The sequence below is a fragment of the Lytechinus pictus genome, chromosome 1, assembly GCF_037042905.1.
Source record: "Lytechinus pictus isolate F3 Inbred chromosome 1, Lp3.0, whole genome shotgun sequence".
Classification (NCBI taxonomy): Eukaryota; Metazoa; Echinodermata; class Echinoidea; order Temnopleuroida; family Toxopneustidae; genus Lytechinus; species Lytechinus pictus.
In genome coordinates this window covers 7901537-7919193 of record NC_087245.1, presented here as the reverse complement: position 1 = coordinate 7919193, position 17657 = coordinate 7901537, and the positions used below count along the sequence as shown (strand labels likewise).

Here is a 17657-nt window from a genome sequence, read left to right as displayed (position 1 = left end):
TCAACTATGCATGTGGTCAATGTATTCTCTCTTGAAATGTGTTGGTACAATAACTTACAGATGTAAAACTCGGTAAATAATGGCATAAAGTGTAACAATAGAATGCAGATTATCATTTGAATGAAGAGGGTTATCAAACGGAATTACTAATCCTGTAATTCTAGCATTGATGGAAAAGATTAACTTTGGTTAATCTTTGGTTATCGTTGATTGCATAAACACACACCATATAATCACAATTAAGGTTCTGATAAATCTAGCCTTTCAAATTCATAATATACTAGCAAAACATTACAAAATGAAAATCAACATATATTTTTTTTTTTTGAGGGGGGGGGGAATATTACATAAAATGAAATTCCACATATGAGGTATTTAATGGTAAACACAATGAACATGTGGTCAATCAATAAATTGGGCATACATTTATCACAATATAATGAGTACAAACATTGTGTACATAATACATGTATGCTAGATAATATTAGAATAGTAATATTTCATCATAAACAAGATCATTGGGAAGCTGGATAAACAGGAGTTACAAATGCAAACATAACATGAATGGAAGGTATGAAAAAATGTATGAAAATATAGATGGAAGGAAAGAATTCTCCTTTACAGAAACTCTAAATGTTTTGTGAAGGTTTTTAATAATGGGAACAATATTGAAGTATCATCAAATATTCCTATCTTGCATAAGTGTATTGAACATCAATTTAAAATAAATCTTACACAAGTGTAGCGAACATTAATTAAAAAAACATCTATTTGATTCTTTGTGATAATTCAAATTTGACTTTTCAGGATATTTAGCGCCCTTGGGAGGGAATCAACATGTGATTATATTTTCCTTTTTTGAGGTTTCGAACATCATTTTACAAAATTTATTATTGCATAATATTAATAAAGGTACGAACAAAGATATTCATTTTCAGCCCATTCCATGCTTGAAAATAGTAATAAAACAAAAAGTTCTTCTCATTCAGATCATTCTTGACCAAATTTTGTTTGTAGAATCACTGATGACATCCACTAAAACACCTTATTACCATAGAGGTTCAGAACATACAAAGTCATATAATGTTGTATTAAACTAGAATTGGGGATAAACCAAAACTCAGGAGAGGCATTCTCAACAGAAGATTAGTCTTCACATAAACATGTAACTATAAATTTGTGCAGTAAAAAATAATACATGGTAGGCTGTTTAAGTAGCTTGCTGTATTTTTTGGGTGTTTTTTTTCTACTAAACTGAACACCGCTCTGATATTACACAATTTATTACGTTTAAAATAAGTGAAATTATAAATATTTAATACAATTATGGACATTTGTTTTGATGAACTGAAAAAAAAAACCATATTGTCTAAATATACAAAATTCAATCTGACATATTGCTGTACACCTTTAAAAAAATGCAAAGAAAGACAAAACTGGACACAAAATAGGAAAATGAAAAGGATAAACAAGAACATACATATAGTAGAAGCTATGACATGAAAGTGTATGTGAAAGTGAAAATCTGACTTGAATTTATGATATCAAAAGAAATATAACTAGATTTTAATTTGTCATACAGACGAATTAGGTGGTCTGTCCTTATTCTCGCCATCATGATCACTATCACCATGTTCATGCAGATCAATATCATGACAACTGAATGTTCACTATGGATAGAATACTTGTGAAAGATGCTAGATAAAGCACTGTGAAAAAGGTCTCTTTGATGTATGACAATACATGTGATATGAAAAAAAAGTAATTATAATTTGTTTTATCTTGCCATATTTTAACTTTTATACGTTTTAATTGTCATAAAGGATCATGTACGAGGTGGTAAAAAGAAAAAAAAAAGAAAAAAAATCATCGTGTTCACCCCAAGACTCGAACCAGGGACCCCAAAGACGCAAGTCAAGTGCGTTATCCATTCATCCACGATATTCCCCATAGAGATTACACGTTCCCATAGAGATTACACGTAAGCAAATTTGAGAATTACAAATCCAATTTTGCAAGCGAAAAACGGGCATGATCCCGGCATCTGATCAAAAAATGGAGAGAACATTTGTGAAAGCTTAGAATCTCAGCTACAACATACTAAAAGCTCGGAGAAATCTGACATGAAAAAGTGGAGATATGGCTCACGAAATAGAGGAATGTAGAATCTATTTTTGAGAAAAAGTCATGTCCCATAGAGATTACACGCAAAATGACATGCCTTTATTATTTGCAATTTTTCAGGATGATCCGGTCATTAAAATGAAAAATAAAGGCAATAACTCAGAAAGAGTAAGACCTAAGCTACACCATACTAATCCAAAATTGGGCAAAAATTGACCAATATTCACGGAGTTAGAGCCAAATTTGCATAATTATTATAACGTCATAACAAGCAAAATGGATATTTTGACTTCTGACGCCATTTTGATGACGTCTTAATATAATTGAGGGTCAAATGAGACATGAAATTATATCTCTAATTCATACTCTATCAAAATATGAAAAAAAAATGGGGGGTCCCCATTCGTTCTGAAGAGCTACAGCGGATTTTCTATAGGCATGTTTTTGCCCATATATGGCCTATAGTGAGAGCTCGCGCGCACACGTGCTGCAAACTTAAACGGGTGTTAATTTCGTTATTAATGGTCGTAGGTTGACCAAGGTATCAAATTGCTCAGAATTATATTATCAATGCAATGATATTAAAAACAAGTGGAATGCCTCTGGCCGTCTCACCTGCATCACGCGATTCAATATAGCAGCAGTGCTGATTTTGAAAACTTGGTTACTCTTATTTCCACGTTTTATGAACTAGACCAATACACTTATAGAGATATGATGGCAATTCAACAAATACCCCCAACGTGGCCAAAGTTCTTTGACCTTACATGACCTTTGACCTTGATCATGTGACCTGAAACTCGCACAGGATGTTCAGTGATACTTGATTACTATTATGTCCAAGTTTTATGAACTAGACCAACACACTTTCAAATTTATGGCTGTAATTCAACAAATACCCCAATTTGGCCAAAGTTCATTGACCCTAAATGACCTTTGACCTTGATCATGTGACCTGAAACTTGCACAGGATGTTCAGTAATACTTGATTACTATTATGTCCAAGTTTCATGAATCAGATCCATAAACTTTCAAAGTTATGATGGTAATTCAACAGATACCCCCAATTCGGCCAAAGTTCATTGACCCTAAATGACCTTTGACCTTGGTCATGTGACGTGAAACTCATGCAGGATGTTCAGTGATACTTGATTAACCTTATGTATAAGTTTCATGAACTAGGTCCATATATTTTCTAAGTTATGATGACATTTCAAAAACTTAACCTTAGGTTAAGATTTTGATGTTGATTCCCCCAACATGGTCTAAGTTCATTGACCCTAAATGACCTTTGACCTTGGTCATGTGACATGAAACTCAGGCAGGATGTTCAGTAATACTTGATTAACCTTATGGCCAAGTTTCATGAACTAGGTCCATATACTTTCTAAGTTATGCTGTCATTTCAAAAACTTAACCTCAGGTTAAGATTTGGTGTTGACGCCGCCGCCGCCGTCGGAAAAGCGGCGCCTATAGTCTCATAGTCCAGGATAGAAGAGGCATAACCTTGTTTTTTTATATATACAATATTTTTTGATGGTTTCTTGTCAATTCGAGGGTGCTGATTACGAATCTGAATGATGCCACTCGTGTAACCTTGAGCATTTTCCGCAAATTGGCAAAATCCAATATGGCCGCCAAAATATGCAAATTACCCATGAAAATTATAAAATTGTCCGCACATTGGCTATGAAATGCATGAAATAGTGTGGCAGGAGTGAAATACTCTCAGTAAAAATAATTTTTGACAAAATATTTATTTTGCTGATATTCAAAATGGCCGCCATGGGCCCTTGTATACTCTATTATGTACAATATGAATAGGGAAAACTAATTTTCACAAAAATGAGCACTAAACTGCAAAAAAATCGCGATGTATGAACGAAGTAATACATGCAATTCATCATTACTAATGAGATATATCATTTATTATGTCATATATGGGAACATTGCTGTATTTTGATATCTAAAATAGCCGCCACTGGCCCAAACAGTATTGCGTACAATGGCAATGGGGGCCAAAAAATTCACACAAGAGTGATCACTAAAATGCTTATTATGAAGATTAAACGAGTGGAATACTGACTAAAAACATAGTTGTTAACGAAATATATTATTATTATGCCATGTTTGTGATGAATGTTGTATTTTGATATTCAAAATGGCTGCCAAAGGCCCTAAAAGTATTATGCACAATGAGAAAGAGGAGAAAAGAAATCACAAGAGTGAGCACTAAAATGCATATATATGTGATAGATTAATTGGATACTGTCTAAATACGTATTTTCTAACGAAATATATCATTTAGGTTTCAAGTTTGTGTTAAATACTGTATTTTGACTTTCAAAATGGCCGCCATAGACATTAACTGTATTATGTACATTGCAAAGTGGGAAACCAATATTCACAGGAGTGAGCACCATAAATGCATGTAATAGTGATCTATGAGTAAAATATTGTCTGAAAGCATAATTTCTATTAAGATATATCATTTATTCTGCCAGTTAGGTGATACATACTGTTATTTTAAAGTCAAAATGGCCGCTACAGGCCCTTACGGTATTACGCACAATTTGAATGGGAACAAATTATTTCAACCGAATTTGGCTTTGCTTGGCCAAATGGTGATGTATGAGTGAAATATTGTCTGAAAACATGATTTATAACAAAATATATCATATCTTATGTAATTTAGGTGATAAATACTGTATTTCAACATTCAAAATGGCTGCCATATGCCCTTTTTGTGAACATTATTTGTCTCCACTCAAATTGTATATTATACGATAAGTGCCTATGGTGGCCATTTTCAATTTAAAAATGCAGCATTTATCATCTTAATTACACAATATTATGATATATCTCGTTAGAAACCATGGCTTTAACCCTTACATCACAATTATATGAAATATTTAGAATCAAGCAAAGCCAAATTCTGTCAAAATTGTATGTCCCATGTTACGATGTACACAATACTTTAAGGACCTATGGCAGCCATTTTGGATTTCAAAGTATACAGCATTTATTACCTCCACGACCAATATGTGATGTATTTAGTTAGAAATAATGTTTAAGACAATATTTTTACTCGTACATCACAGTTATATGCATTTTATGATTCTCACTCTTGTGAAAATTAGTTTCCCTGTTCGTATGTTACATAATTTAGTTAGGGCTTGTAGAGGTTATTTTGAATGTCAAAATACAGTATTTATCCCCTATATGGCAGAAGAAATGCTATAATTTATTTTTTAAAATGTGTTTTCAAATAACGTTTTACTCATACAACAGGATTATGGATGTCCTAGTCAAGCAAATCCAAATTCTTACATAATTATATGTTCCCATCCACATTGTGGATAATACTGTTAGGGCCTATAGGGGCCATTTTGAATTTCATAATACAGCATTTATCTCATGCATGACAAAAGAAATGGTATGTCTTGCTATAAAACATGTTGTCAGACAATATTTTACTCGTAGATCACAATTACATGCATTTTATGTTTCTTACTCGTGTGAAAATTAGTTTCTCCATTCGCATTGTACATAATAAATATAGGGGCTATGGCGGCCATTTTAAATTTCAAAATACAGCATTTATCACATAAATGGCATATTAACAATTATGTTTTTAGTCAGTGTTCCACTCGTTTATCTTTAAAGGAGAATGAAACCCTTGAAACCAGCTGAATCCATATCAAAGAGAAAAATCAAAGAAACATATTGTTGAAAGTTTGAGGAAGATTGAATGAATAATAAGAAAGTTATGAGCATTTGAATATTGAGATCACTAATGCCATGTAGATCCTCCCATTGGCAATGCGACCAAGATCTGTGATGTCACAGACGTACAACTCCCTCATTACTTTAGTAGTTATTTCACTTATATTCTCACTTTTATAGAGTATTTCACAAGGTGAGGTGTTCTCTTTATGAGAGGACAAGTACAGAGGTTTCACAACATTATATCATTGATGAATCGTTTGTCATATGATTAGAATGAGCAAAAAGAGATGTTTTGGGGTATATTTTCAGTGTCCAAAAGGGGAGAGTTGTTCATCTGTGACATCATAGATCTTGGTCGCATTGCCGATGGGAGGAGCTCCATAGCATTAGTGATCTCGACATTCAAATGCTCATAACTCTTCTATTGCTAGTCCTATTTTGCTCAAACTTTTGTTGATCTTATTCTTTGATTTTTCTGCTTCCACAAAAGCTAACTTGCTCCAAGAGTTTCATTCTCCTTTAAAGGAGAATGAAACCCTTGAAACCAGCTGAATCCATATCAAAGAGAAAAATCAAAGAAACATATTGTTGAAAGTTTGAGGAAGATTGAATGAATAATAAGAAAGTTATGAGCATTTGAATATTGAGATCACTATGCCATGTAGATCCTCCCATTGGCAATGCGACCAAGATCTGTGATGTCACACACGTACAACTCCCTCATTGCTTTAGTACTTATTTCACTTATATTCTCACTTATATAGAATCTATCACAAGGTGAGGTGTTCTCTTTATGAGAGGACAAGTACAGAGGTTTCACAACATTATATCATTGACGAATCGTTTGTCATATGATTAGAATGAGCAAAAAGAGATGTTTTGGGGTATATTTTCAGTGTCCAAAAGGGGAGAGTTGTTCATCTGTGATATCATAGATCTTGGTTGCGTTGCCAATGGGAGGATCTCCATAGCATTAGTGATCTCTACATTAAAATGCTCATAACTCTTCTATTGCTAGTCCTATTTTACTCAAACTTTTGTTGATCTTATTCTTTGATTTTTCTGCTTTCACAAAAGCTAACTTGCTCCAAGAGTTTCATTCTCCTTTAATAATATGCATTTTAGTGCTCACTGTTGTCATTTTTTGGCCCCAGCCATTGCCATTGTACATAATACTCTTTGGGCCAGTGGCGGCTATTTTAGACATCAAAATATAGCAATGTTCCCATATATGACATAATAAATTATATATCTCGTTAGTAATGATGATTTGCATATATTACTTCGTTCATACATCGTGATTTTTTGCTGTTTAGTGCTCATTTTTGTGAAAATTAGTTTTCCCTATTCATATTGTACATAATAATGTATACAATGGCCTATGGCGGCCATTTTGAATATGAGGAAAATAAATATTTTGTCAAAAATTATTTTTTAAGATTGTATTTCACTCCTGCCACACAATGTCATGCATTTCATAGCCAATGTGCGAACAATTTTATGATTTTCTTGGGTAATTTGCATTTTTGGCGGCCATATTGGATTTTGCCAATTTGCAGAAAATGCTCAAGGTTACAAGAGTGGCATCATCCAGATTCGTAATCAGCACCCTCGAATTGACAAGAAACCATCAAAAAATATTGTATATATAAAAAAACAAGGTTTGGTCAATTTTCTATGGGGCCTATCCTGGACTATCACTCTGCTATGCAGGTGAGACAAAAACGGTGTTTCTGCGTTGCGTTAAGGCGTTACACACGCGCAAATTTTTGAAATGCTTAGAATGACCTGAAACGTACCTAAAAAAATTGATAGGCCATTTTGAGGATTTTTTTAGCTTTGACGTGCGCGTCATGACTTTTACATGTACATGACCTTTGATGACATTGACAGACGACCTTTGACCTAAAGTTTATTTGATGTAAATATGGTTGATTATTGAGGATCTGTTATGTTGATATGATCAAATTAAGAATTTTACAAAATGGCGCGTAGATGACGTCATCATGATCAGATAACCTTGAAAAGCTTAGTATGCCGTCTCTATGATAGACTATATATGACAGAAAAATCAGCCAAATTGATTCAGCCAATTCGGAGAAAAGTTGGCGACAAACATAGGGGTTAAGAATAAATAAATGAATAATAAAGAAAATTCTGACGAAATTAAGAGGTGATCTGTCATAGACAGACCACCTAACAAGTCAAACTACAATGCAGTAAATGCGTTTTACATTTTCTTACAACCTGTGCATCTCACATTAAGAGTTGTAATAATTTCTAGTATATCCGAAGACAGCAATTTCAGGGCATGCAGAGGCAAACTTAATTGAAATTGTGATCGCTGCATAGAAGGAACCACTTTGCTTGAAGTCTTTCCAAACACTACTCTAGCATAATTAAAGGGACTCATCTATCGCAGCAACAGTTCTTTACTGCACAGGATTTACTTCACGATGATAAATATTTAACATAATGTATTATACCATTCAGATATTTTTCATGATCTGGTACTAGGTGGGGAAAGTGTACGAGGGTTTAATTTCATATGTATTAAGTTTTCACTAGTATAAATAGATATAGAATTAAATTTTAGATTTCAAGAGGACTAGCACAACAGACAAAATTCTATTATTTTTTTCATAGCTATTTCTAGCCTATAATGTGCACATATCATATATGTACATCTCTACACAAATTTCAAGCACAATATAGCTACTAATTCACACACCATTGAGATGTCTGATGATATAAACACAATGCCAACAAATATATTGAAATCACATTACTGTGCATCATTTGGGAAAGAACATGATTTTGACTAAACCTGACAATCTCAAAGACTACACCACTGCAGTACTATTTTCAACAAATATTGAAACAATCCTTTTTAAAAAATCTGCCATATTTGGTACAAATTTATGCATTCTGAATAGACCTATGAAGCATCACATGCACACAAACACGATATAATAAATAAAACCTTTATAACCATCATATGATTTTCTTTTATATCTTCTATTACATAAAAATAAGGTATCTTCATTCTACAGTCTATAAAATCACATCAAAGTTTCAATCTATTACCATTCAACATTATATAAAATAATATTTAGAACTCCTCTAACTCCCAATCAAATGAAGTGCTATTTATTTATTAGAGGCATGCTGCAAAGCATAACTGCAGGCATACACGAAACTGGTACATAACAAAACAAACTTGGTGTAGAAATACAATCATGCCTTTACAGGAAAATTATCCCTGTATAAAAATGAGGTACTCTTGAATTTTCATTGCATACAATAAAGTAATTCATAAAAAAAAGAAATTCAAGAAAAGACCTTTCTTCACTCTCAGATATGGATATGGATATAAATGGACATAATAGATTGTTACAGCTGTTTACAAGCTGCATGACTACAAAAATATTAGTCAACCAACTACAACGATACATGGAAAAGCAACACTAATATTCTGTATGCTGTTCCAATATTTGTCAATTCATATACTGCTTCTCCCATCATATCTACACTGAATCTACATAAATGGCTTAGGATGATATTTCAGTCACAGTATGAACTCAGATTAGACAGAAATAAATAGTCACAATTGATTTATAAGATTGATTACACTGCAGCAATGCACCTCATAAATTAAAGTCTTAATATCAGTACATCATTTCAAAAGCTCTTAGTACTTTAATAAAAAAATGCAGGTAATAACATAATATATTCTGATAAAATGTCAATTTTAGATGATATAAACATCAAAATACTGACATCTTTCTGCTATAACGGTGGTAGTTTCTTTTCATTAATATCAGCTAATCTATGTATTTTCTGGTTTCTATTATCCTTACTTTTCTATGTATTCATAACTAATTGGCTGTAAACTTGTAAAATGGTTAATATCATTGCATTGGATAATAAATAAATTCATTCATTCATGTGAATAATCTGTATTACGGGGCCTACACATGAATATACTTAATAGTATAGTTTTATTCTTATAGTTCTACAGAAATATAAGTTAACACTTATCACTGTGCTAATCTGCTAATTACTCTGTATTTCACAACTGAACAGTACTTGCCTCTGTGTGAAAAAAGTTGCTATTAGGCATTATGTATCGCAAAGCAGTTTTCATATACACTGTTTCATTATACAACCGGAAGTCATAAAACCAGTTCAATACTGATAGTGGCTTAACATGAATGTTAGGAGTACTTTATATGTACATAAGTCTCATTCCAACAACTGTTTGTTAGCTACAGCACAGAGGCAGATCAAGACCTATTGAAATTCAACTACCTATTAACTATCACTTTTTCATAATTGATCTATTTTGTAACTTACATATGGTATGGAGAACAACGTGCATTAAAATACAACTATATAATATATAGTATAGCTTACTATTAATGGAAGCTACGAATTCTCCAAATATTCATCTAATCAGCATGCTAACAAAAAAACAAGTGGAACGCCTCTGGCAATCTTGCCTGCATTACGCAATTCGATATAGCAGCAAAGCTGCCTTTGAAAACAGCTAATGAATAATTATTCACAGAAGATAACACTGATATGATAATAAAATATTATGTCCTTTGAACCAAAATGACCTTTGATCATGTGACCTAAGACATGCACAAAACAATCATTCATACTTGATTACCCTTATGTCAATGTTTCATGAGCTAGATCCATAAACTTTCTAAGTTATGATGCTAATTCAAAACATACTCCCAACACGGCCAGAGTTCATTGACCTTTAAATGACCTTTGATCTTGGCCATGTTCCTGAAATGGGCACAGGGTATTCAGGGATACATTGCTGCTCTTATGTCCAAGTTTCTTCAACTAGATCCATAAACTTCTAAAGTTATGATGACAGTTCCACAATTACCCCCGATATTACCAAAGTTTGTTGACCCTAAATGACCTTTGACCTTGGTCATGTGACCTGAAACTCGCACAGGATGTTCAAGGGTACTTGATTGCTCTTTTGTCCAAGTTTCATAAATTAGATTCATAAGATTTCGAAGTTATGATGACAATTCCTCAAATAACCCCAACATGGACAAAGTTTGTCGACCCTAAGTGACCTTTGACCTTGGTCATGTGACCTGAAACTCGCACATGATATTCAGGGATACATGGTTGCTCTTATGTCCAAGCTTCATGACCAAGATCCATAAACTTTTAAAGTTATGACAATTCCCAAAATAACCCCAACATAGCCAAAGTTCGTTGACCCTAAGTGACCTTTGACCTTAATCATGTGACCTGAAACTCACGCAGAATCTTCAGTGATACACTATTACCCTTATGTCTGAGTTTTATGAACTAGGTCCATATAATTTTGAAGTTATGCCAACATTTCAAAAACTTAACCTTGGTTAAGATTTTGATATTGATTCCCCCAACATGGTCTAAGTTCATTGACCCTAAATGACCTTTGACCTTGGTCATGTGACCTGAAACTCAGTAAGGATGTTCAGTAATACTTGATTACACTTAGGTCCAAGTTTCATGAACTAGGTCCATAGACTTTCTAAGTTATGATGACATTTCAAAAACTTAACCTTGGTTAAGATTTCAATGTTGACGACGCCGCCGTCAGAAAAGCGGCGCCTATAGTCTCGCTCTGCTATGCAGGCGAGACAAAAAATGATGCCAATCTGAGAACTTATCTGAAAATGAACCAAAGTTTGGGTCCCTTCCTAAATCTGGGTACTTAATAATGATGCTTGCGGATTTTTCTTATAAATATCATATTTATATATTTTCATCTTAGTAACTTCTGTAACAACTAATTACAAACCTATGTTTAAGAGGAAGGAGCTTTCTTGAAAATAATCATCAGGTACATGAATGGCAGTTCATACAATGCGAAAAATAGCACACACACACAAACCCATGGGACATGAAATATATATCAATTGTAATATTTCATACAAAGTTTGCCATATAGACTATTGCAAACAATTGTATACTCTGTATGCTTTTGTGTTAAAGGGCCCAAAAATCGTCTTTCATGGAATTATGCAGTTTGCAGACCAGCCAGCCAGTATGATCTTGTTGTATTTACTGTATACTTGTTTTCTATGAACTTAAAACACTAGGATGTATAGGCACCACTATTTCCTCATAAGGTGACTCAACCCCTCCCAAATTCCACATGCATGTGCTTTCTCTTATTTTCCCCCAGTAAATACAATGGTAAGCTAATAAGAATACATGTTTTGAAATTCAAGGGATTGGCAGGTCTTCAAACATGAAGAAATCAAACACACAGAGTATGCCACTTATCTATCTCCATTATGATTCTAAGGTTTAATTGATGATTCGCAGGAAGAAATTTCAAGAATATGTTGATTATCAAGATAGCACAACAGTGGCTTGGCATGGAACACATTGAACAAGTAATGTGGTGAGTTGGAGCTTATCTGACATAGCAGATGATTCTAGTCTACTGGTTTTTCCACACCCTCTGTCTCAGATTCATAGATCTCTACATGCTTGGCAAGAATCCTCAGAAGAGGGCGCAATTTCATCCACCATTGATTTTTGGGGATCCGATGCCTGTGAACAAGATGATATTGATGATAATCATTAGAATTCTATTATTTTATGATATGCTTGGTTTGTTGACCTGAAATAACTCTTAACCTTAGTTTTGTGACCTCAAGTTCATATCCAATAATTTATACTAAAACCCGATAACCCCTATGTCTAAATGCTATAAAATAAGATCATATACTTTCAAAATTATGATAGCAGCTTAAAAAATGAAAAATTATATCAAGATTCTGATCGCCCAAACCAGTAAAGTGGCACCAACCTGTATGTCTCGTTTTGGCGTGCATGGTGACAAGGCATTTGATTCGGCAACAATTGCTCCAGGCTTTATTTTGTCTAAGGTGTAGGGTTAGGATTGCAATAGGGTTTTATGTTAGGCTTAGAGTTACATGTAGGATTAGGAAAGAGTATAGAGTTAAATCCAGGGTTGAAGTTAGTAATAGAGTACAGAATTTTTAGCAGAACAATTGTTGCCAAAGCAGATGTCATGGAACCCTCACTTCTGCCACAAGGGAAAGATAAAAAAGACACAAACATCAGTTTTAGTTTGGCAACACAGTTTTGGAACTAATCCTCTCTATTTCATTTAATATTTTATTAGACAGTAAGAAAGACCATTTCAGAGTGTAAGCTCATACTTACTCAAAATCTGTGTATTTCTCCAATTCCTTGACTGGTGTGAACCCAACCACTCGCTGTGAGATGCCTAATAGACATACTGTACTATCACAATCTGTGAACACCTTGCCTATACACATTAATGAGCAAAAGAAAAACAAGGATTAAGATGAATGAGAATGAGATGAAGAAAGAGATAGAGAAAGTGATAACAAAAAATTGAATTAAAAAGAGAAAAAAAAAAATCAATAGAAAGAGAAGAGAGAGAGAAATATAATTTAAAAGAGAAATAGAAAGGTGATAGAAAAGAAATACAAATTAGACGAGTGGGACACATTGACATGAGAAGTACAGATTCCACATTTTTAGTTGTAATATTTCCATGTAATGAGGCCAAAACAATGTATCTATTATTTTGAACAAACATGAAAATCTCTTCTTGCTATATGTATGTTAGAATTCATTTTGATTTAATTTTATAAATAATATACCTAATAAGCGCTTTACAGACGTCAATCTGATGGTTTTAGCGCTACATAAAAGTGAAATATTATTACTATAAATGCCCTTGAAACAGCAATGATTTCATTGCATTCAACTAGTTATTATTATGTTCCACATAAACTCTGCAAGTACAAGAAAGCCACTTTATCAGAAACTAGATATATAAAAAAGAAGGAAAAGTTCCTAATTTTCTTACCATCTTTGGAGCATTCCTTGATCTTTTCTTGAAGGAAGTTTGATGCTTTAACACCAAGCTTTGTACTCATATTACGATCAAACACTGTTGGACTACCACCCTGATGGTTAAACAGACAAATAAAAAAATTTTGCTTTTAACAAAACCAGACAAATCTTGGAGAAACGTTGGTAAAAAGCCTGAGTAAAAAAATGAACAGGGGTAAATTCATAGAGGTTTCAACCCATGAATAAAATAACAAACACCTGTATTCTGTAGAAAAGGGGTTCTCAAACTTTTTCTTTGAAGGGCCAGATGAGACTCGAAATAAACCTGAAAGGGCCAGGGTGAAGTGGATATACCTAGAAAAAATGTGCACGAAGACCCTTGCGGCCAGGGTCCTAGATGCTCTTCGGTGCAATCTGGCCCTTATTTTGGGAGAATTTCATCCAACAAATTCTTAACAGTTTCGTATGTAACACAGGCAAAATTAGAAAAGATTTCAAAATACAGCGAGAGTCAATAGTAATGACAACAAAATGGTAGTACTTTGTTAAAAGGAATTCGGTAGCTGAAATTGAAGAGACAGATGTTTTGTAGTAGGCCTATCAATATTTTTTGTGGTCAAAGTAGATTGGCCATCACATTGGCCTTGTGCTCAATTGCGGCAAAATTAATGCATACTTGTCTGTCCATTCTTCATGGAAAACACGATTTTCAGCATCTACCTTTCTTTTCTTTGCAGAATTTGATGCCATCTTGACCTGGCTAACAATTAATGATGACCAATGTACCCCTGAGAAAATCCGCAGAACTGAAGTGGCAATTAAGTTTATGTTTTAACCGAATTTCTCGCGTGTTAGAATGTGTGCGCATGTGTTATTAACGTTTGATGTCAAATTACTTTTTCAATGTAGCGCCGCGCTGGTCATATAATAAGAAAGTAGAACAGACAGAAAAAACTCCACTAAACTTTGCTTGAAAGTCAAATTTATTTGACTGCCATTACTTTTATTACGGTTTCCTGGATACACAATGTAATCATATTGAGCTATATGTTTCATATTTGTGACCTAAAAGTGATTTTAAAAACACAGCAGAGTCTTGCGGGCCGGATAGAGAAGCTCCGCGGGCCGGATCCGGCCCGCGGGCTGTAGTTTGAGAACCCCTGCTGTAGAATATGAATCAGAAAGGGAGTTCACAACTGAAGAGGTATGTTTCATGAAGGAATAGTGATTTTCATCCGAGCCAATCAGATGAAAGGATATCAGACAATAGCTTATAACAACTTGTCAGTGGAAATCACAATTCTTTTTTTATAGGATATACTCTCCAGGTCCTGAAGTAGCACTGATGTTCTTTGGCAAGACACTACTCAATACTTACTGTTCACCTAGATGGATACCCAGTACTGACAGAAGGGTATCAGCTTGCTACAGCTTGAGAAAATGATCTAATTGATACAACTTGTCCTACTCCCCCATACAATGACACCAACTCTGAGGGTATCTCATTCATTTAATGTTATCTTTTGAATGTAGACAACAAAGTTCTTATACCACTCATATCCTGCAGTGTTTCTGATCATGTACTTTAGCAAGAAACTAAACTTGACACTCTCTACCCAGGTGAAGTTACTGAGCAGCTAGAAGATAATTCATTCATTTTGCTACAGCTGGAGTAATATCATTGCACTACCTGCTTTTATGCAATTATACTTACTCATTATTTATTCCCATATCTATTTCCAAACAACCAAATCAAGCAACAGCTTTACGCAATTAGTAGGAGAAACAACAAAGGATTAATCATTAGATCTATACTACAAGCATACTTATACAAAACATATTTCATAATCTGATATATGCAATCATGAAAATAATAAATAATAATAATGCAAAAGTGTTTGTATTCTCATGAGCAAACCTGTTTTAAATTACATTAGACTTACCACAGCCACCTAAATTTGTAATACACAACCAGTATTGAAAATAAATATTTTACCCCTTTTGTATTGAATTCATCCTCTAATGGGCACGGTTATGATTTTATTTATTACAAACCCCCCTCCTAAAGGCCCGGTCACATATAGCCCGACGCACGACCCGCGCATTGAAAATTGGAAAATAGGGCCAGTGCGTCGTTGTGCGCTCAACTCCTGTCAGAAATTGTGTCAAGTCTCGCGCACTTGCATCGAATACATAACATATTGCTAACGCGCTGCGCGTATACTGGGCGCATTTTGACTGTGCACGGAGCGCATATGCAAAACCTCCCAACGAATGCATCCCGTATTGCGAGCGTGTTGAACGAAAGGCTAGCGCATGCACTGCGAGTTCAACGCGCAGCCCGCGACCGAAAAATTCGAGTCACGTGACTGTGGCTGCAAAACTAAAAAGAACCTCAGGTCAGATGGCATCTTCGACCTCGGGCCAGATGACACCCAGTGATTTGAATACTCCTACTATGTCTGGTGCCGGTGAGAATCAGTCTTGATCAAGATTGGGAGGGATGCTATAGAAAGATGCACAAGGACTGTTGTACAATTATGAAGTTGGATATTTAATATTTATGTGAAACACAGCATTTCGTTTTTGCCTATTTCTCACATAGACAATGTAGTTGTATAAAGATTGAAAACAAGTTTTAAAAAAGTAGTGATAAATGATTGCTTTTACACAAAACGTTTTGTATTATTCCATTTCATTGTTGAAAAGCGATTGTTGATAGAGAAAAGGTTAGTTATTGGATTGTTTTAACGTAATCATAATGTGTTTTGCATTCATCCGTTTGTCAAGTTAAAAAATAAAATTGTTACAAGTATTACGAATAGAACATTGGTTATTTCATATGTTTAATTGAAATAATACGCTTTGTGTCTGCCCATTTCTCACGTGGACAGTGTAGATTGAAAACAAGTGGTAATAAAGGTCTTGGTAAATGATTGTTATCAACCTCTTGTTCAACAATGTGCTTTGTATTCGATTTTAATATTACAAATAATTATGTCAAAAGAAAAAGCGTTGGTTATTGAACATAGTAAAATGTTTATTTCACCTTAAATCGATCGATTTCGTCCTTCTGGAGACTTTTAGTTGGTAAATAGTCAGTGCCATTAGGTTATGCTGATGTTGGAGAACTGTAATTTTATATTTCAATTGAGTGTCAGGATCATCCATCTTCCGAGGTGATTCTTTCGAGGGCTGGAGAAAAAGTGATGAGGAGTTGGTGCCGGATCCACTTATATGCCCTATGACTACACGCTAGGCACACGCCGGGTATAGGTTAGGAACACGCAAGATAAACGTTGTGTGCGTTAGAGAGACGTTCAGCACTCGTTCAGCACTCGTTTAGCTCGTTCATATTCGTTGCATGTTCGTTGGAAAGCACGTTATGTGTGCGCCAGTCGTTCGTTCGAAATCAGCCGCCAAACTTGCGACGGATACTCAACGTAGGCTCAGCGTACGTCTAGCGTTGGTCTAGCGCGCTTTGCGAATGTTTGGCGACTTCATGGCGTATAGAGTCATGCGTCGAGCTCTGTGCATATTTTTGAGCATGCTCAAAAAATCACGACGCACAGGCGAACAGCGTCGAATACATAACGTTGGTAAAACGCGCTCGTCGAACGCTTAACGAACAATGGCGCAGATCTAGCGAGTAACAACGCATTGACCAAAACTGCCAAATTTCAACACGTGGGCCATGCGCCCCTCGTGCGTCGCCTACATGTATATGTGACCGGGCCTTAAGCTTCAATGACATAAACAGTTCTTATCACATATAACTATTATTTTGTCACACACAGCAATCTTAATTGTACTCTGCAAATTCTTTGAATGATTTGATAATTCTGGTTCTCTGTTCATGGGTAGTTATTGACTCAAATGACATGATCCATATATAAAACAGAGGAATCATGTACTTA

At 34.6% G+C, this 17657-nt stretch overlaps 1 protein-coding gene across 1 annotated transcript in view; it reads right to left on the bottom strand.

Annotated features, from left to right (window-relative positions):
• Positions 1-8494: 8494 nt before the first annotated feature.
• Positions 8495-17657, bottom strand: part of LOC129256797 (ATP-dependent 6-phosphofructokinase, muscle type-like) — a 52274-nt gene continuing 43111 nt past the window's right edge. The window contains exons 20-22 of the mRNA XM_054894966.2: positions 13754-13853; positions 13078-13183; positions 8495-12438 (exon numbers count right to left, since the gene is read on the bottom strand). Of these exons, the coding sequence (XP_054750941.2) occupies positions 12321-12438; positions 13078-13183; positions 13754-13853 (324 nt within the window). The 3' untranslated portion in view covers positions 8495-12320. The remainder of the gene's footprint in view (positions 12439-13077; positions 13184-13753; positions 13854-17657) is intronic.